This window comes from Battus philenor, unplaced genomic scaffold (genome assembly GCF_028537555.1).
Source record: "Battus philenor isolate CCGP_79_NKW_IND1 unplaced genomic scaffold, ilBatPhil1.0.hap1 SCAF_20, whole genome shotgun sequence".
Classification (NCBI taxonomy): domain Eukaryota; kingdom Metazoa; phylum Arthropoda; class Insecta; order Lepidoptera; family Papilionidae; genus Battus; species Battus philenor.
Genome location: NW_027181683.1, coordinates 2,029,698 through 2,051,937, shown reverse-complemented (window position 1 = coordinate 2,051,937; position 22,240 = coordinate 2,029,698). Strand labels below are relative to the sequence as shown.

Sequence of the window (22,240 nt, the reverse complement as noted above, 5' to 3'; positions counted from 1 at the left end):
TTTGTTGTAAACAAAGTTTGGAGGAAGGATATATATATATACTATCATAATTATATAATATAGATAGCAATAATTAATTTTTAATGTGCAATAACTCGAATTTTGAAAATGCTTTTTCTTATATATTATTATTACGCTATTACTTCAGATAAGGTGTACCATACAATAACTGACGGCGAATGAGCTATACATTAATTCCTTTAAAGCTTTTACTTCTATTATAAATCAGCTTGTATATTTTCAACATTTGTAAAGTATTTATGTTGTTCCTATTTTTCAAATGAACTAAGAACTCAATTACACTAACATAAACTCATGTCTGTACTGATCCAATATAAAAATATAAATTATTATGAATCGCGCATCGCTTATGACTCGGGCCGTACGCCAAACACCCCTGCGATTTCTTACCACCCCGACTGTCAAAGCCACGCCCGCCCTAATATATTGTATAGCCTTTGTAATGCCATTAATCACGTTCAAAGCATTTTGTTTTTGACTCTCCGGTATTAATTTAAACTACCTATGGTGATACGTGAGTTAATAATCTACATATAGAATTAAATAACATATATATATCACTACGAGATATAATTTCATTGGAAATTTGTTTGCGATGGAGGTATAAAGTTTTCCAAGACCACACAGTAGTCTCTTACCCACCGAGTCCAAACTAATCGTTTACAAAATGATAACTCATCCAGTTGTAACCTATGAGACCTGACCACAAACACAGAAAGACGAAATTAAACTGACAATGTTCGCGAGGAAAATCTTTAGAACAATTTTAGGATTGATACATTAAGATAACAGCATATATAGTATAAGGATGATTTGCTAGCTGAACGCTTTGATTAGAAACGAAAAGTTATCGCAAATGCAAATTATAAAGGCCACTTTGGAATAATGAACCGCAAGAAAATAAGACTCCAGACTTAGATCCTGAGAGAAATGCCTGGAATATAGAATATCTTAGGAGTATTGTAAGGAAGACATCTAAGTAAAATATGACGAAGGATAAAGAGAGATAGAAAAAGTATGGAAAATAGGATTGTAAAAAGGATTGTAGCTACATTGGAATTATGTTAGTAGGGGTAAAAACCTGCTTAAAGATTCAAGCCTGTTAATAGCGAAGATCAGCTCATTTCTGGAACGAGCTTCAAAAGCAGCATTGGTTGCTGTTGTGATCATTTAAAAATTAGTTAGGTAGGAAAGTCTGCATCTCAAGGTTGATTTTAAATCAATCTTAAGTACTGCAGTCATATAATGGAAAGGTAAAAGATACATACACAGCGATGTATTTCAAATTGGAAATAAATTCAGTCACAACACTATACACCTGCACGGGTATAGTCCTTTTTCGTGCAAATGTCATTGTTTTAACTGATATGCAATCTGCAGGAGTAACATTTTTAGCTCGAGGACCTCTGTTATGGATGGAATGATAGATAGAATAGACCGAAAGACATTGTGAAGAACGAAAGAAAAGAGAATGGAAATAAAAATTAATGTGAAAACAAAATTAATTGTAAAAAAAGTCCCTGTCCCACCAAAAGATAGGGGTACGAGAGGCCCCCAATAGCAGGGGTCATAAAAAAAAGGACCTCTGTTTCCTAACTAATTACTACTAAATAATACTAATTTGAAAAAATCTATTAGAAGGAATATATTTGTAGAGTTTTCACCAAAGACTTTTATTAAAAGTCAATTGAAATAACAACGAAATCAGGTCATTTTTGGTACGGGATTTCAAAGCAGCATTATTAGCAATTTAAATTTTGTTTAGTAGGAAGAGAAGTCTGGTCGAAGAAGGTGAAGGCTAACATATCGCAAGGAAACCTGGTACGCGGGATGTCAGCCTTAAGCAACGCTGTGCTGTGCAATGCTGTGAAGTTACGTCTTAATCCATTATGTATTTACTGTTGCAGATCAAGTCTTCCTTCCTACTTTTCCATCAATTTGTCGACGCCGTTCTTCAAAAACTCGCCAAAATTGGTATCTAAGAAATTTATATTTGTTGATATCTAAGAAGTACCCCCTGCTCCGCTATCATAACTATTACCCCCTCCAGGAATAGCCGAAATGCCTGGGAATAGGGCCATGGTCTCCTTATCTATTATCCTAGGGGTATGTGAAGAGTTTCGCCACGCTTGACATTTAAGTTGGCGAGCGCAGTTTTATTTATTTTAAAATATGTTCAGGATACGCTTCTACCCGTCGTCCGTGAATATTTTTTCTTTAGCCTGCTCTTGAGGTGACCATGGCAGAAGAGAGTGTATACTATTCTTTGGTCTACCATGTCAAATACAGTATGATTAGATATTGGTGTAAAGGTGTTTTTATTGACAAATAAGCTATGCATTCAATCCTTTAAAGCAAGAATTTTTGAATTTGAATATCAAACGCACTTTTTCTTTTTGCGGTAATGTCATCAGTTGTCTCCAACATATGCGTTTAAGAAACCTCGTGTGCAATGAACTAACTATTTCGTACGCTGTATGTGTCATTTAGAATAACTGTCTGGTGTTTTTTTTTCTATGAACAGGAGGCTTCGCCTATCGGCTGCAATTAATAAAATAATTAAATTCAGCGCCTTCATACGTCGCGGAAGGCTGCTCGAGGGCGAACTTTTCCGGTGCGACGCCTCCCTCGGCCCTTAATAACATCCCCAAGGGCCCTCCGTTTTCCCTTTTCATTATAATATTACTCCGTATTTGGGGCGCAGTTAATTTTTTAACGACCCTAATCGGTATCTTTAAGTGTTGATATAAAAAAAATATATATTGATTTTTAAGATTTAAACTTTTGTAATAAAGTACCCACGTCTTTTTTATGTTCTTAACATTTCGAATATTGAGATAGAATAGGACGAAGGTAATTGCGTAAACTTGCGAAGTCATCATCTTTACAATCCTAGAGTGTCTATTTCTCGACACAGGCGTCTCCCATAGATGTCTTCATCTAACCGCCTCCAACTAGAAACTACTTTTGGAAAATCTATAAAAATAGCCTAGCAATGGTCGAGTTACCATCTAGGCGAAAACAGAAAAGTGCCAAGAGAATGTTACATTTTATACGGGTTAAAAAACGGTTATGAAAATAATACTTACAATTCGAGACTACCTTGGAAGTCCTCGAGGTTGCGTCATAAAATGAGATCTAAACTAAACGTCCTCAGCGGTTTACTACTTTAATTTCGCGGATTTTGAAAATACCGTTATGGCAACATTGAATATATGTCAAAAAAGTTTATAACTTTCTCCAGTGTTAATGCCTTTTAGATTTCATCATCAGCACTTCAGCCGCAGAATACCCACTGATGAAAATAGTCTACCATCATATAGTTTCAATAGAACTGGCTGGAATAAAATCGTTGGTCCAGTAACTATGATAAGCATCCTATTGAGGATTTCCCCCCTCCGTCTAGAAATTGTAAATAGATATTAAAGCTCCGACTACGTTAGAGAAAATTTTGTAAAATTACTAAAAAAAAAACTACGATAAGCTTCTATTCTGACGCGAATAAACCATTTACTTCCACTTGTATTTATTAGCGTTTAATTTTCACAAAGAATATCTGCGAACGCAACTACGAATGTTTTGAAAGTGATTTTTTGCCGTAATCACTTTTTGTGTGTCTTAAAATCTTTCAATGTAACAAATTGAGCATCGAAAATTAGAAAAAAAAACAAGAACGCACACTTGAGACAACAACGCAGCGCATAAAAAAGTTTAAAATCCCTTCCTCGCATCATTTCCACAATGCGATCGTAATAAAATGTTCACCATAATGCCGAACCAACAATAACTAAATCTCTGCGAAGATAAACAGGGGAAAAAAACGAAGATCCACACAATAGAATGATAGTTTTTATTATATTCTAGCCAACCCCAATTTGTTAGGGATTTGTATTAAAATAATATTAGCTATGAATGCATTGTTTGGACATGTTTTTTAATAACTGTTTATTGTTGGGATTTGGTGCGATAGGTAATTTTATACTTGTGACATTATTGTCACACCCTCCGATGTTTAGCCAGCAGTAAAAAAGTTAGTTTTTTTTTTAATTTTTTGCAGGCCAATAAATAATTCACTCTTTGTGCTATTGAAAATACATTTAAAATAATATTACATTTTTTTATCGAATATTATAAAATTATTTGCGCAAAATAGCAGTTAACAGTAAATAAACGAAATAATAATCTGGAGCGATCGTTGAAACCATAAAATGCTTAGAGCTATATAGCAGACTTATAAATTTTATTAATATAGTTATAACAGTCTAAATATGAAAATAATCCAAAATAGATTGACATGCTTTTATTCTCTTAATAATAGATCGGATACATGTAATTGAAAACAAAAATATATTTATATCTGGTTATATGTCAATTAATGGAAGGTAAAGACCATCCAAATACCTATATTTACAGAAAAAATAACGTTATTTTATATAGTAATAATAACCTTTCAAAATTCCTATTAAAATTAAATATTGTTCAGTGTTTCTTTCTGCAGACTATATACTATCGGTAATTACTATATAGTTGTTGCATTCCAATAAAAAAACAAATTAATGTATCAAGGTGATTGAAAATAGAACTGTAAATCCTTTAAAATTTTTACACTTATAACCAATCGCCATTTATTTGATTAAAAATGTAAATTAATAAATAATATCAATGTTTTAGATAGATACGATATATAAATAATAATAAATATAAAATAATAAGGATTAACAAAAAATAGTGATGTATCTTTTTAATAACGCTATGTGTTAAAGCTAGTTGTTGTTTCGAATAGCGCGTGACATTATTAACAAGCTATGATTCCAGCCTCCCACCTGTGGCAAGCCAACAGATAAAACATAATATTGTCATGCAAGCGACACGCATGCGGTTGCCGCAACATCGTGTTTCAACAGATTAAGCTCAATTGTTTACATTTAATTTCTCCGCTGTGAACGAAATTGTTTTAATCTGTGATAAACATTTAAAACCAGACCTTTTTAGTTAGGCTGCAATTATTATATGTATTTTAATAGATTCTTTTTATTATACAAAAGTTATTACAAAATAAATAGGTTGGTTTTTTTAAGAAAGTTTAATTTAAAGATTCAGACTTCTTTAAATTTATGTAGTTTACCTATTGTTATATTTAGCGAAGACATCATCAAGTTAAATTAATAAAAAATGAATATTAATCTTTTATAACAACAATACAGATTAATTTGGAAATTTTGTGCCAACTCCATGTAGCAGAAAAATTCTACCATTTCTAAAATCACTAATTTGACAAATTTTATACCTACATAAACTAACTTAGATGATATTATACTGGATTAGTTATTTTTTAGACATGGTAATTAAGTTTTGAGCTGTGATAGTTCAGCGGTTCAGGACAGAGACTTGCGATCATAGGTCGCGGGTTATTACCGGGGTAGAATATTAATTATTATAATTCAAACTGTGTGCTTTAATTATCTGTGAATGCAACAGATCACAAACAAGTTTTCAGAGAATGGGCAGCAGCGTCTTCTGTGTACCATGATACTGCCAGTCAAAAAATAAAACTACACTTGTTTGTGCATAGATAAAATAACAAATGTTGTTTAATTCATATCACACAATAATTCATTGTCAAAAAATAACATTGTCTTGTGTCTCCTACATTGCCCGAACAAGACGTTAATGACGAAAGTACATGTTTTGACATTTTATCTATTTTTAATCTGTGGATAAAAAATTTAACAATATATTTTATCTTTTATATCATATCAAGAGTTTTTTTATTCTATTACGCATATTTATTACAATTAATTTATATTTAATCGTTAAGTGGCATAAATTTCGAAGTCTTTGCCTTTTTAAAATAAAAATCCTCCGCGTACCGTAATACACTGCGATCGCCAATCTGCCTGCCTAGTGTGGCGATTATGGCATATACCTCTATAGATGTCTTTTCGGAAGACACCTGCCTTTCGGTGGGCGTCTATGAGCTAAAACTACGACGACCATTTAATTTTCATTACCTTTAATATTGTCTAGTTCCTGTTCCTATTATAACATGAATAATTATAAAGTCGACTTCTGGTTTTACCCACTTTTTAAAAATACAGTCTATACACAAAGGTATGTCAAGTGGTTATCAATTTGGGTACATACTACCATTGTGTACGGAGTCCAATCTCAGCTGGTTGTATATTTAGTTCATATAAAGACATGTTTATGGATTTACTACAACTGCTCTTGTACCAACCCACCCAAGAACCAACCCAAGAATGGGTTCTTGGGTTGGTTCTTGGGTAGGTTTATGGGTCGATGTCCGGTCTTGCGCAGCGACTTCCCACGACTTTGACTAGGTCATGGGTCCACTTTCAGCTACCTTGGTGACCTTGGTTCCTATGCGGATTTTCTTAATTAAGATTCAATCTTACAGCTAAGCTTCGACCACAACTTTTAGTGATTGGAGCTTTCTTATAAAGTATTAAAGACCGTTGTCGCGAAATATTTTAGAACCTAATAAGTCTTTTATAACACAGGCTAAAATAATTATCCTTAAATTAAACATCAAGCCCTAACAACTATGATTAAACCAATAAATTGTGTGTGGAAGAATTATTAAATTACACAAGAAGATATACATAAAATGTAAAGTCAAAAAAGAATGTCATATAGATAGAAAGATATTTTTATTATTTATTAAATTAAGAAATAATTATCAACATCAACATCTAAATAATAAAATTGATTTATCGACGACATTGGAATAAATATGCCTTATTAATTGTAATAAAAGAGCAGATATATACATAAATTGTAAAGTCAAAAAGGAATGTTATATAGATAGAAACATATTTTTATTATTTATTAAATTAAGAAGTCCTCATCAACATCTAAATAATGAAATTGATTTATCGACGACATTGGAATAAATATGCCTTACGAATTGTAATAAAAGAGCAGTTGATCGTAAAATAACAAGTGAACAACGTTTAAACAGCTAAATAATCAGCGCCGAATGCTATAGCAGCGTTATTTAATTAACTGCTATTCGCGGAACGAGCGACGCGGCCATTGCACGGCGGGCGGCGGCTGTCATGGCGATTCGGCGCCAATTTTTACGCGGGTAAGTGCGAAAATAATTGATTTCGGAGGGGACCCGTTCGGTTCATTGGAATCTGTTTTCGGTCTCCGATATTGCGGGCATTTTAAACGGGACCAAATTGTTATTGTTTAAGTGATGCGATCCCTTTTTATGCGGCTGTGTGGTTTACGTGCGATAACTTCAAAAGGGTGAGTCTTTATTTCGTTTGCTGGCAATTAATGTGTGTTATCCAAAAAACAATGATTTAAAAATATATAAATAATATTTAATATATAACAACACGTAATTAATTATTGTTGATTATGTCCCGGTCGCATTTTAAAAAGAAAAAAAAATCTTAGTATATAATATCTCAGAGTGATCACTTACTACACTATACTTTAAAGCAGAGTTCCCCAAACTTTTTTGTGTCGTAGACCATTTACCTGATATTGATTTCCTCTAAATTTCTAACTGTAGTGAAGTTTAGTGTTAAAAACTTAAATTAAGTAAAAACACATGTTAATTTTTACATTTATTAATTGAATTTAAATTAAAACTACTCAAAACAATTTTTTGTATCTGTTATGTAAAATATACGTAACATTAAATGTTTTGATATTATAAGATAGTATGATGTAAGTAAATAGGTACTATCAGTGTATGTGTTGAGATCCACTATCGTGGACCCCCATTTTCATTTCATGGACCCCCAAATTTTTTTTCGCTGACGTAGACCCCTTGCAGGTATATATAGACCCCTAGAGGTCGATAAAGAACACTTTGGGAATCACTGCTTTAAAGCTTTTTACTTACAAATAAGTTATACATTAAAGCATTTCTCTTAAAATTTTCACACACACAGAACCAATAGTTTATAAATATGAATTGCTCAGAATAAACGTATATGAAAGAATGTCGATGACGTCATCATTTAAACGTAACAAGATAAAAGATACAAACATTAAAATTAAAAAAATATGAGTAAAAAAATTTTTTAAAAAATTCTGGCTTTATCAGCCTTGACCATAAATTAATTCAATCAATTTTAAAAAGAATTAAAAAACGGTGGTTCAAATACAATTAATCGAAATATTTATGTAATTTGATATGATATTACTAAAAGTAGTAATATGTAGTTTTGTTTAATCGCTTTGTGGTTAAGGTTTTCGAACGATAAAGATTATTTGACATCGATAAAATGTAATTAGGAATACAGATAATTTAAATTACGTATATGACTAGCTTAAATGTATATTATGGATTATAGTGAGTTCTGGTATACAAAACATTGCAAACTGATGGTAACACATATATTTTCGATACCTATATGTTTTTACCGATTTATCACAATTTTCTCTTATACGTTCACGTCCGGAAATTCGTAGTTGATACATTTCTTCGATATTTTCGAACGATAAACAATTATCATGGCTTTTTGTTCTTTTTTTCTAATTTTAAATCTCGATAGTTATTTATAAAAAAAAAAATTAAAACTAGCTTCCTCACTATTCCAAGATGACTATAAAACTTTGGCAGCGTTCAAAAACGCCGTAGAGAAGATGGCTGACAAGTAATGAGTCCACTGCTTTAACAATTGTTTCACAGGATGCAACGATGCATAGTTTATTTTTATAAAACAATAAATCACTTAGTCCTAATTTAAATCATTTTTTTAAACTTTGTGTCAGCTCTCTTAAACAATGAAATAAAACTTATTGATTGCGTAGTGTTTTGTTTCTAATATACTTTTGTTTTGACACACTTTTTGTTACACTTTAGTTTTGTAGTGACATGTTTCGTTATCAAATTTAATTATATTATTTATCTATCTCAGCTTCTTAGCATCTTAGCAGATATCAGATCAACAAGAATAAGTAAAAATTTCTTGACAGAGATTCTTGTACATAATCGGCTGCGGTTTCATCTGTTCACGTTATATTTAAGGCTTTTTAAGAAGAGTAAGTGTGAGTTTTTTGCCACTTCTTCTTAGAGTGTCTGCCTATCTGCCTTCCGAACGTGAATGTATAGTAAATACTTATATTTAATTCACGTTTCATAAGTGCTTCTATTAAAGACTTTTGACCAATGTATGATGCCGGTGATCATTGGTCACTTCCGACAGTCCTCATTAGCAGACCAAGGACCAGAGAGCAATGGAGAGGAGTGTACTAGGAGTTTCGCTACGAGATCGTACCAGAAATGAAGATATCCGCAGAAGTACCAAAATCACAGATGAAGATCCAAGAATTGCTCTTCTAAAGTGGTAGTGAATGAGGCACATCGTTTGTGAGACCGATGGCCATTGGGGCTGAAAGGTTTACGAGTGGCGACCACGAGCAGGGAGACGCGGAGTAGGTAAGTCCCCACCAGGTGGACAGACAACATAGTTCAGGTCGCGGGAAATCGCTGATATGTGCAGCACAGGACCGGTCATTATGGCGATGTTTGGTGAGTTCTATGCCTTGCAGTGTGCGTCCATAGGCTAAAAATATAAAGTTCCTGTAAGCTATTTCTACTTGAAATAACTTTGTATTTTTCAAAACCGTTTTGTGTTTCGTTAAAAAATAATAATTTAACCCTTAATAGCCTATAGTTTCAATTTTGATACCAATCTTATAAACCGAATGTCCACATTACTATTAGTTTTTTTTATAGGTTGGCTGTACGAGTTTTACTGTTGTATAATATTCTTTTTAACTAAATTTAAAAAAAAATATTTTTCCCTTCATCTAGAACCTCAAGCAAACACAGTAATATTAAATAAAACCTCTTTTGTAAATCAGGCTATTAAGGGTTAAAGAGTAAGTTCGAGAAGTACAAAACAATAATATTATTTAAAAATCGAATATGTGACCCACGTAAACTACAGTTTATAACAACTACACTCTTTAACACTACCTCTACCGCGATATATATAGATAACGCGATAATTCGCAAACCGCCGACGGTGCGGGTAGTTTAAATTCCCTACGCATCTGCGGTCGTGTGAACTGAAACTGAGTTTATTTATCATAAGGTGTCCCTTTCTAGATTTCTTCCTAATCGGTTTTTAATCAAAGTCTATATAAATAATAATACTGAAGTATCTTCATTTATAATTTCAGTCATAGGTAAAACCACAGCTGGACATAGGTCATTGTTAGCGGCGCATCGAAAAGGGGAATCCCACAGAAATATAATTCTTTATATACATCGATATAAATACGGGCTAAGCTTCAACATTTACACACTTCTAGGAATGCGTGTTGTTGTTACCTCCAAGACCATACCGAACCTAGGAAGTATCTCACAATATCTACGGGGAAACAGTATAGATAAGTAGGTACCAAATAAACTGCACATAAAATAACAAGTCAATTAACAATAGGAAAAATAGAAAAAGAAAAGTGTAGTAATGTATTAAGAAAGCACAATCTAAAGAAAACTGTGATAAAAAAATAAATAGAATATGTAAATAATAACATAAAGAATAAAAAATGTACCTAGCCACCTAAGAGTAATAAGATGATGGAAGGAAGGCGATGAAAGCAAGAAGGAATGAAAGGTATTGTGAAGGAAATAAGGTAAGAATAAGAGAAACTGAGAAGTATGACAGTGAGTAAAGAATAAAGATGAAAAATTTGAAAAACTTTATAAACAAAGACCCTGATCCCAACTAATTAGGGGTACGAGAGGCCTCCAATAGCGGGGGCCATAAAAAAATATCTATGGGGAGATATGCTGTAATCGCCACGCTTGGCGGGCGGGTTGGCGATTGTAGTCTAGTATTATGGTATGCAGAGGACGCTGCTGTCCATCCTCTGGAAACTTATTTGTGAGCAGTGGCAATCCTATATAATTAATGCACAATGTTTGAATAATATAAGAATGTATCCCGAGAATCGAACTCGCTACCTACGATCACACGTCTCAGTTTACTACCACTAGAATAAGATACTGGTAGTAGTAATAATAATTCTCAATACGATTCTTTCGAAATATCGATTTTTGTATGAAATAGACGATACAAAAATCGCTTTGAATTTAGTTTTAGTATAGAATTTTATAATATGGAAGGCCATAGTGGACATGACTGTTGGCCGTTGAGGTCCTAAGATTTTGGAGTATAGACCGCCACTGTGATCATTAAAGGCACCTTAGGACTTTCAATAAGGTGATGAAGAGACGACTTTGTCAAGGACATGGAAAGCTGGATGACCTGCATTCGGTCTTATTTGAAATCTATAAGAGAGGCCTAGGTAGAGTCGCTTCTTGAATGGCACACCATTTTCAAGAAGGGATGATATCACCACTTACCCCGTAAGAACAAAGCTAGATTTCAATTTTTTATTTATTTTATTAACGAAACAGACTTAATATTTACTTAGCTGATATGTCTTAAATTATTTCAGCCTTCTGTCTTAAATTATTTAGGCTTATTTATTTATCAGCACATCATGTAATTCTTCTTTACAATAAGCTTCTATAAATTTATTGTACCTTTTTTTCTTATTGAAACAACCGGAACATGAAACAAATAAATATCTTTATGTATATATCTAGATCTTTCCGTACATAGGAGAGTTTAAACCTAAATTTATTTGATAAACGTACCTGACATACTTATGTTTATTGACCCAAGTATTTGGATGACATGGTGCTTGCTCAGATGCTCTCAATATACGACTTTTCTGAGTAAATAATTCCTATTAAAACATAGATTCACACACACCAAAGTTCAATCTTTGATACAAAAATACATTTTAAATTGTAATCTCTAATTACTTTTAATTCCAAAGAAATCACTATACTCTCTGTTTTTCACTAAATATTTTTATCTATTTCATTCTTTTTTTATAAATATATAAAACCGAAATTTCCATTGTGGCTTCAATTTGCAATATCTATAAATAATTGGCAACGACAGTTGATGAGAGTTTATGACATTAATTTTAAATAAGGCCAATTGTATATTGCCAGTTACTGTTATGAAAAAAAAAATCAAGATTATTTATTTAGGCTTCAGAAAAACCTAAACTATGTTGTGTATCAGAAAGCAATAAATAAATAAAAACTCTAGATTTTTAATAATTTTTTTTATTTATTAAACTATAAATTGATTATAAAAAAGAAAGACAATCGTCTGTCATAATAGTTAGTGTCACTATAATTTTTATCGATACGAATTTAATCGAATCGGCAAAATCGATATAAATATTTATAGCGTTTCAAATCCCGTAACTATTCCTAACACCAAAATCATTTACCCGGCCTAAGTAACGTGATAACAATAAAGCCCACCTGGGGAAACAATCACCGCTCCCACCCCAGCCTCTTGCAATAATTCCCATTTATTCCGGCCATTGGATAATCGAATCGAAGTTTCCAGAAACGATTTATCGGCTCCAACATCTCGACTTAGACTTTATAGCATTCGCGTAAAAAAGTACTCGTTATATAAACTCTGACAAAGTTTCTGAAACATTCCTATAAATATCAAGTATGTCCTATGTCGATGGTATAAGGTATATTTTAACATTACCGAAGTGTCAAAAGATATTGGTACGTCCGAAGCGGAGTCGCGCGCAAATTCGAATTCGGAATATTATCGCAATATGGCGTCCAATGACATGTTAATATGGGGCTACGGGACCGAAATGCATAATTTTATATCGAGCAATGTGAATTTTGACGGCTTCGATGTCGAATGTTTCGTTGTTTGATTTGCAAAATTTAATTTTAAATTTATTCTATTTTAATTTTTTTTTTAAGTAACATTGCAATATTAAACAAAAAAAATGTTTCATCCGCATTCATTTAATTACAATCGTGTGCTGTCAAAATTAAATTTTAAATTCCATAAAAAATGTAACTATTGTTTTTTTTTTCTTGTATATTCTTCTATGCATATTTCAAATTTAGAATTACTAGTAGTCTGTAGTAATTTTGTCTGTTTAAATTTTGTAGAGATTATTAACTAAAAATATTACATATGAAACAATGCAAAATATTGACAACATATAGCTACACCACAGAATAAATAAAACATTTATACCATATTTATATAGAGTATAAATATAACATGAAGTAACCTATCTTTTAGTTACTTCTCAGATTTTTTTTTAATTTCATTTTAAATGTATTTGGCAATATACTTATTCGCCTATATTATTAATACTCTAATATAAGTCAAAAGTCTTTAAGGAGAATGTTTTTTCCTGTTATATGTGTTCCATGTGCATTACAGAATAGATATTGTTTAAAATTTAAGAAAATTATTTTTAAGAACGCACAGTGTTTTGTGATATTGGCCAATGACAAAATTTAATTAAATAAAAAAATCTTGCATCTCCGAGTTAACGCGGCATTAATGTTGCCCGTTATTGCCAATAACAGTTTTCTGTATCCGTCGCTACATCTTAATTCACTGGCAGAAAGTCACAATATGGCCGCCGACTTTTTCAATAAAACTGGCAACATCTGGTGGGACACTTAAGCGCGGGGGCGGGATGAGACGGCATCATAACGTTTGCTATTTGTTAGAGAGTGAGAAAACATTCGGGGGGGTCCGAGAGGGCGAAATTAATATGTCCTTTTCTTAACGCTTTCTTGCGAAGAAAGTTGCTTTATTATTTTATTGTTGATGTCGGCCCTCGATATTTCTCTATTAATATATTTTTTTCATTGTCTCTTTAGCGAGCCATTAGGGTGTCGTATCGGGCACAGATAATAAAACCATTGTAATAAAGGACATATGTGGCGATCTTGGACCATTTAGGATACACCGAAGTTATATTGTATAGTGATATTATTACTACAATAAATTGGTAGACGGTTTTATATAAAATCTTTATATTCTCACTAGTTTAGATATAGCAAGAACCATTACCAACGCAGCCGTCAGTTGTTACGTTGACAGAACTGACATTTCAATTGACAGGGAAGTAAGCTAGCTTCAATAAATAACAGATAAAAAAGCGTCCACGATTTTTTCTTTTATTCGAAACACGAAACTCTGTGAATTACATTTTTTATTCTACGGAGTGAATCTTAAACATTGCTGTGTGTTGTTAATTATTTTATTTATTATATTATTAATAATAATTTATAAAAATATTTAAGTCCCTTGTAGGAAAAAGGCCTCCCCATAGATTTCCAAAAAACCTGGTTCGAAGCCGGCTATATCTGACCAGTATCATTTTCTGACAATCTTAACAAAGTCTTCTGCCCAGATTGTCAAGGATTTCTTATGCAAGATTGTCGATCAATGTTCTCCTCACCAGAAGACTGTGACCCCAGCGGCCATATATTCTGCGCGGTATGTGATCTGCACATTGTTTTAGACTATATTGGTTACTTTCGTACGCCTAAATATATCCTCTTTCCTGATATGAGCTTGTAGAGAAATCCCGGGCGAAGAATTTTTATATAGTGTAAAGATATTATTTTTAAAACTTCGATTTTTTAAATCTTATTTATCTTAGAGATATGTAAGGCTGCTATTTCAATAGAAGAATGTCTTAGTTATTATCTTTCACATTGATTGTCGGAATTCCAGATGAAAGTCATCCCTTTCGACATGTACTGGCTACGTGAATATTATCATTGTTTCGCAATAGAGCTATTAAACCTATGTCGTTGTTGATTTTTCACAAGCAATTGCTGACTTTGCAACTATAAATTAAAGCAAGGGATATAACTTTATATGAGTTGACATGAGAAACGCTAGTGCTTGTTTTTGTTTCTTCTTGATGGAGACAAAAATGAAAGCCAGGGGTGATCGATGTATAAAGATATTATTTATATATCGTGATATTAAACCAAACACAATGGATGCGACTAAATCATCGAGGGCGTTGCAATTCAAATCGGTGTTCGAATTTCAACTTGCGCTCACAATAATAATTTAAAAATAAAAAGTATTGTAACCATAGTGGCCAGTAATATAGACTGTTCTTACTTGTACGCTACAATTTTATAAAACTAAATTTTAGCTTGATTGTAGTGTCGACTAATTGTTTATTAGTTTTTTCTTTGTCAATACGTAAATGATGCAACTTTAACCCTTTCCTTACGGCAGTCCGTTCCGCCAAATTGACGCTACTGAACCGGGCATGTGCGCCGCGAAGTCCGCACATTGTATGGCGGTAAGCTGATGTTCGAATTTTCTCATTGGTGTTACATATTTAAAGATTTTACTGGTATATTAATTAAATATAGAAGTTATGATAATTGTTAGTAATTTATTTGGCTGTGATAAATCTTAAAACACGGATCTACACATAAGCCCTCATTACAAGGTGGATGCCGTCTAACTCCGGCGCTGGTACACACGGGTCGTCCAGTGGACGCCGGCTAACTTCGGCGCTAGTAACGAAAGGGTTAAAAAAACTTATCCGGTTTGATAGTATGTCGCGGCCCAAACTGAGGATCCAATGGAAGTGTTCAAGCTTCACTACTTTAAAATGGTTTTAGGCTCACCGAGCGGGATCGACGAAGGTCAGACCCTTGGAGATGGCTCTGTCAGCGCAAAGACGCGCCTCGTGATGACCCTCCGGAGAATGGTGTACTCCAAACATTAACGTCGCCTTCAGAGTCGCGGGTACTTATAGTATGGACCCTATACTTCAACTACCTTCAGAGGGGGACGATGGATCATCGTAGTCTTGAACCATCATAATAGCACCACGAGGGTTTAGGGAATATCGTGGAGAACACATACCGGGTTACTAAAAATAACACACACATACCGGGTTACTAAAAATAACACACACACATACGGGTTACTAAAAATAACATAACGAGAAGGACTGTGAAAATAATAAAAAAGGTCCTAATAGAGCTAAACGCGGTCTCTCACAAAGCAAAGAGGCGACAGTGGGTTCTAGAGGGTTAAGATCTGAAGATTTTCCTCCTGAAGCCAAAAAAAAATTGAGGCTAAGCGACTTCTGCGGCCTGTCGTCTCGAATCAGCGGAATCAGCAAATGCCATTTGGGCAGCAGTGAAAGACCAGATAAGACCAGAATTTATAAAATTAATATTATTCCTGTTACCGTTGTCGCTGTGGAACAAATATAACAGTTGTAACTTTAGCATTAAGAAATTTAGTTCATAAATACAAGTCGAAGGTTAGTTTACTCACGTTATTATCAACGGAATATCATTTGACTGGTCCGTAGAATCTAAGACACTAGACCATAGTTGCACAGACTTATTAAGACTAGGGGCCACTCGGGCAAATCATGAATTGATGGCGGGCCGGCCGCCAGAAGTATAGGTAATTAAATTTTTTTGTTTTTATTCTGGAATAGAATTCAATGTACTGGAATAGAATCTCGAATGTACGAGGGTATTATTTTTGCTGTCGGCGGGCCACCAGTATTAAACCTGTCTATGCATCCATGCACTAGACCATCTGTTCTATCTGTCACCACATAAAATTCCAACTAAAGGACGCCCAAGAAGTAAATCTCAACATAGTCAATTGCTACTGTTTTGTTGCTAATAACATTACTTTAACTTCGGAAAGCTTCTAAAAGAAGCAATGGAAGAAACTCTAGCAACGCTTCTTTATGTGATCAAAGAAGACATGCCCGGCAAATAGAACCACTAATTCCCGTATTCTTACAGCCGTCATATCTGAAGACACGGTTTTGTCTACTTACACATTGTGTTTGTTTTAACTTGCATTATTTTCGTCATGTTATCTGGAACTTCTATAACTTGTCTACCAGAACAATAAACGAATCTGACACGAAGGCTGTATATGGAATATCCGTCTGTGCGTCTTAAGATCTTAATGGCCTCCAAATCTGATATAATGCCTAATACAGGATGATCGTCAGGCGTAAAACTATAAAGTGATTGTGTAGCTCATTCGTCCGCAAAAAGGCTTTTACATCCTTTTCCAATCGCCCTGTATATAGTGATCGCTCTAAAATATGTTATATTAATTTATTTTTAGGAAATCGACATGCTAATAACTTTTTTTAGTAACAGTCTTCAGGAACAGACACTTAACAACAATCAATTTAATATATAGCTATTTAATACATATTTATATGAATTTTTAAAATGTTATTTTTCCTCTTTCCTCTGTTATTATTACGTTATTTATTTCTAAAATTATAGATTTTTCGATAAATACCATACATTGCTACATATTCGCCTCTTTTAAAGCTTTTACACCAATAAACAATCATCCTGTATAACTGACCAAGTTCCTTGCTGTCGAAAGAACGCTCGAACTTCGCTACTGCATGAAGTTTTAATAAATAAATACAAAATAAAATGTGCTCTCCTTAGAAAAATAAAATTATTAAGACCTCCTCTGTTATAATGTTGCCAACATTGAGTTACTACACTAATTAATTTAGACATTTAACAGATCATGTTGCCATCTATTAACCATCTCACAAATCAGTATTTTCCGTTCGCTGTCACCACGATATGTTTAAAAAAATAAAAATAAAATACTACACAAACGATAGACATTAATTATTATATGTATAAACTCCTTTATTTTACTAATCTCATATTATATGAATGAATTATTATTTCTTTGTCGTTTCAACCAATAGACATCAATTAGAAGGATTAGGCCTCACCTAAAGATATCTATGGGGGGATATACTATAATTGTCACGCGAAATAAATAAAATAAAAAAGTGACGTTTTTCATATCTTAGATTTATCTAAAGTATCCACCATATCGTTGTCATTATCGTTAGAACCAATAGTCATCCACTTTAAGGTCCTCCCCCAAAGATGGGCGACCTATGGTGGGGATGTACCATAATCGCCATACTTGGAAGGTAGGTTGGCGGTCGCAGTGTAGTATAATGGTACGCAGAGGCTGACTATCTTCTGGAAACTTATTTTTGAGCAGTGGCAATCTTATATAATTAGTTGTGAAATACATTGTGAAAATATTATTAAACAATATAAATTATAATTATCAATTAATTAATACGCCACCAAATAAAATAAATTTAAAGGAAAGTCATTACACAAATATTCAATTAATTTTGCGTTACGTTATTTATTTAAAATAAACAACTTAGAAACCTTCGTAGGCTCATGCACAACAACTTTACTAAAGATCATCACATGATCAAATAAATAGTTTACTATTCTATAAAGGACATACAGACAAACGTTCATTTAAATATGTAGATGTAAAACGTCACTTGAAAAAGTTAGAATTATATACATAAACAATAGAAATGTCATACATAAATTTCTTTCTATAGTTATAAAGCTTAAAATCATAATATAATATTTGCACTGACAAGTCAAGGAAATAGAGACTCGGCACAACCTAGACACGCCCCATTAGTATTTTATGGAGGAAGCCAATGTCCAACAGTGGTCGTTCTTGCTAAAATAATGACGATTGAAAGAGTTCTTACTTTCTGTAGTGCTTACTTCATTTTTTTCTAATCAGACTGTCACTGCTGCCCATTATGTTATTGAGATTCCGCGGGTTTTAAGTAGCAGGGCGTAGAGTGCACCCAGCCTTTTACCCTTTTTAAATAGCGAAGTTTGAAGGCTTCCGGGGGAGCTTCGGTTGGAGCCGTTACATACTGCTAGTTACTAAGTTCACGACCCCCACGAGGGGATGTTAGCTTAAGCTGACACTCGTCAATAATATCCGCTTAACTTATATATGGGCGTCCAATACGGCCGAATCACGGCTTGACTGGTTAATATCGCCTGGCTAATAGATAACTTTAATTAATGTGAACACAGCTTTCTAATTCAATAGATTACAACAGCTATAAAGCGACGTATTAAAGTTGACGACTCAAATGACTGAATTTTGTGCTGTCAGAAGTTATAAGCCAATTGCAATAATTACCATCGTTCCAGTAAGACGTCCATAGTTGGACGAACATAACCCTTTTATATCTCTTATAGGCGAAGCATTTGACCTCCGTCTCGCCTGATCTTAAGCGAGAGAGAGAGAGGAAACATATTCACTCTTGTCTTGAAGACTCTTGATAATTGTTCCACATCTTGGCTGTTCGTATAAAAGTATTAGCAAAACGCTTAATGCGAGTAGAAAGAATTTTAATCGTGTACGGATGTCGTGAATCCTTACGTTTTGTTGTCCGATGGAAGATAGGATTATTTATTGTTAGATTTTCAATCTAGTATAGAAATCCTAAGCCTGTTCACGATCCGTAGAATGTCTTGCTAATGTTGCATAATTACCTCAAGTGTCACAACTTATGGAAAGCACTTTTGTATTAAATAAATCCCGAGATAAGGGATTAAAAACTGAACAGTTGTTCAGTTTACTTTTCTATTAATATCTCATTGAAGCCGTCTCTACAATTTCTCAGTTAAAATAACTACAGATAAATATGCATCCGAATATACAATCAATATCTGGTTGGAAGCGACTTGCATCAATAATCTCCCGATGATTTACCGACGCCTGTCTACTTTGGTGGACGACCTTAAGGTCCCAACAGCCATTTGCCCACTATGTGGCCTGCCCAACGCCACTTCACTTGCCAATCCGCTGGGCTATATCTATCGTTTAACTAAACCCATCACCAATCATTACTATTTCGACTTAGTGTTGCAGTAATAATAATCAATAAATACATCGTATTTTAGAGTGATTATACAAGAATAAATAAATTTTGTGATCTATAAATGTTGATACAGATTTTAAACGACAAAATAAATTTCAGCGCGTAGTATCAAGCCTAATAAACCCATAAGAGCCTTAAATAAAGTATTAGTAAACCTATAAAACAAAGATGCATTACATCCGTAATGTCGTTATGGCGTGCCCAAGGGAAACGGAATATCTTTCATTTATAGACGATTGAGTTGCATCTTCAAAAAAATATATTGATGTAAATAAAATTTTTTGATATTTAAATAGCTTTAAATACAATTGTTACTAATATATAAATATGCCACTAATGGTATATAGTATTGTTACCTATTTATTTCTATAAATATTTATTATTGAAAATAAATGTCATAAAATGAATAAAAAACGGGTCAAAATGACTATTTGTATCCGGTTTTTGATCTATCAAAAGACCAGATACAAATAGTACAATCAAAAAGTGGTTTTGATGCAAAAGATTAATTATAAAATACATAAAATAATTTCCTGTATACAATCTGTGCTTAAAAATTACATTTATATCAATAAAGAATGTAACGGATCGAAACTAAAATATCTCGAACTTAAATCCGATTGAGATAGAAGAAAAAATAACAATAAGAAACAAAAAAATCATAGAAAATAAATAAGGTAAGTGAGATTATTAGCTGTTAGAAAAGGTTTGATATATTCATTTTTATTTTAAGTCTGGAGGTAGTGAAGTTTAAGCTCTGCCTTCAGGACTGCAATAGCAAATAACTTAAATAACAAAAATGGCGATCACCGCCGATACAATGTAACCCAAGATTCGTAAGTAGAACATTCACTACTATATATACATATACATATGCCTTCCCCATAGTTTTCTAATACGTCCAGTTGTAATCATCCATCTAGCCTACCCATATCCTTAACGAGGTCATCTGTACGCTTTATCAGTGCTTCATCATCACTTCTAAAACTTAAGGTGCTAGCAATCATCTCTCTCTTCTTCTGTTGAAGTCAATGATGATAGCCTTGCCAGCTGTTACAGCTTTGTTGAAGTGAGATCGCGGAAACAGTGTAGTTCGCGAACTAAAGATCATCTGTTCTAGGGACTATGACCTACACGCTGCCACATCAACTCGCCAAACTTTTATGACTATTTTAATTTTGTTACATCTTCTATACTCGTAATACATAGCCATAATCGGAAATTCCATAATGGTTACATACAACCTCATTTAAAAAAAATCATGACTAATAGGCTAGCTAACAATATTAAATGCAATAGTAATACCTAAATAAATACATACCGTTAATACTGCTATTCCTCGTTGTGTCTTCTCTGTCTCCCAGTATAGCACTAACACTGAATTTCAGCGGCGGTTTTTTCTGTTCATTATAATCTTCACAACTTCTCACGATATCCTCAGTGCTGTACGGCTTGCCATCTTTACCATCTCCTTCATCACCTGAGTTTTCCTGGTAGCTGTGAAGGTTGAACCGTTTTTCCAGCTCTTCCAGTCTACGGATACCGGATTTCTTGCAGGTGTATGGTGGACAGTCGAAGGCACCGCAAGTCTGGCAACGACGGGTAAGAGTTGGTATGTTCAAGACCTCCTTTTCCGAACCTCTTACGTCATCGGACCTTGAATAATACTCGTTATTGTAGTAAACAGATTCGTTCTTTAGATTGTAACCATCTTCTTCGTCTCTGCTTTTGTCGTCATCGTTTTCTTCTTTGGATTCATCGATGGACTCTCGACGATTTGTCTCATCTTCTTCGTTCTTCGTCTCGTCCATTTCTGGAGAATTCTCACGTGAACGATCGTACTCCTGTCTATGTAACACGTAGTTTTCTAGCTGATGATTTATGTACTGGTTGTGCAAGCTCGCCGTTTTCTGTTGGTGAAGAATGTTGTCCACCAGAAAAGGCGACGACATATTAAACGGACTCGCGTTCGTTTTATTATAGCATAGGTTTTGTATAGTTTTTAGCATAATGCTGTGATCGAGACTTTTTTGTGTTACGAAAGGGTTAAGTTTCAACGGCCCATGCTTCAAATTATCCGTAGGGTACATCATACGCTATTAGCAAATAATTTGTTAAATATTACTTTATTTTACGTAAATGATATAACTAACATATCTGTTGTATTTTCACTTCACTTAAACTATTATGAGGTTTAATTAAATTTTACGGGTTTATTATAAAAATATGTCGGGATATATGTGATAATACAATAGTTGGTGTGGGTCGGATGTTGAAACACATGCGACACAGCTGGATGCCGAGCGACGACTGACTTAAAGGGAGTGGTTCTTCAGAAAGGGGCGGGATTGCGAACGCACGGGGTAGCTTTTTAGCAACGCTTTTGTGAGCGAAAGTCCAGAATAACTTGATCCGTCCCACCTTCCACAACGCGCTGCTGTAGTGGGGATTTCACGTTATTCCAGTGGTCTTCAACATTGGCTTTTAACGTCTACCAAACTTTAAACGGGCGGTCTATGTTAAACAAATATCATCTCTATTGCAATACCATAACGGTGTTTCTTAT

General features: G+C 33.7%; 1 protein-coding gene across 1 annotated transcript in view; it reads right to left on the bottom strand.

Annotated features, from left to right (window-relative positions):
• Dbx overlaps window positions 1-21,764 on the bottom strand; it is a 45,769-nt gene extending 24,005 nt beyond the window's left edge. The window contains exon 1 of the mRNA XM_068766220.1: window positions 20,996-21,764. Coding sequence (XP_068622321.1) covers window positions 20,996-21,764 — 769 coding nt within the window. The remainder of the gene's footprint in view (window positions 1-20,995) is intronic.
• Window positions 21,765-22,240: the final 476 nt, after the last annotated feature.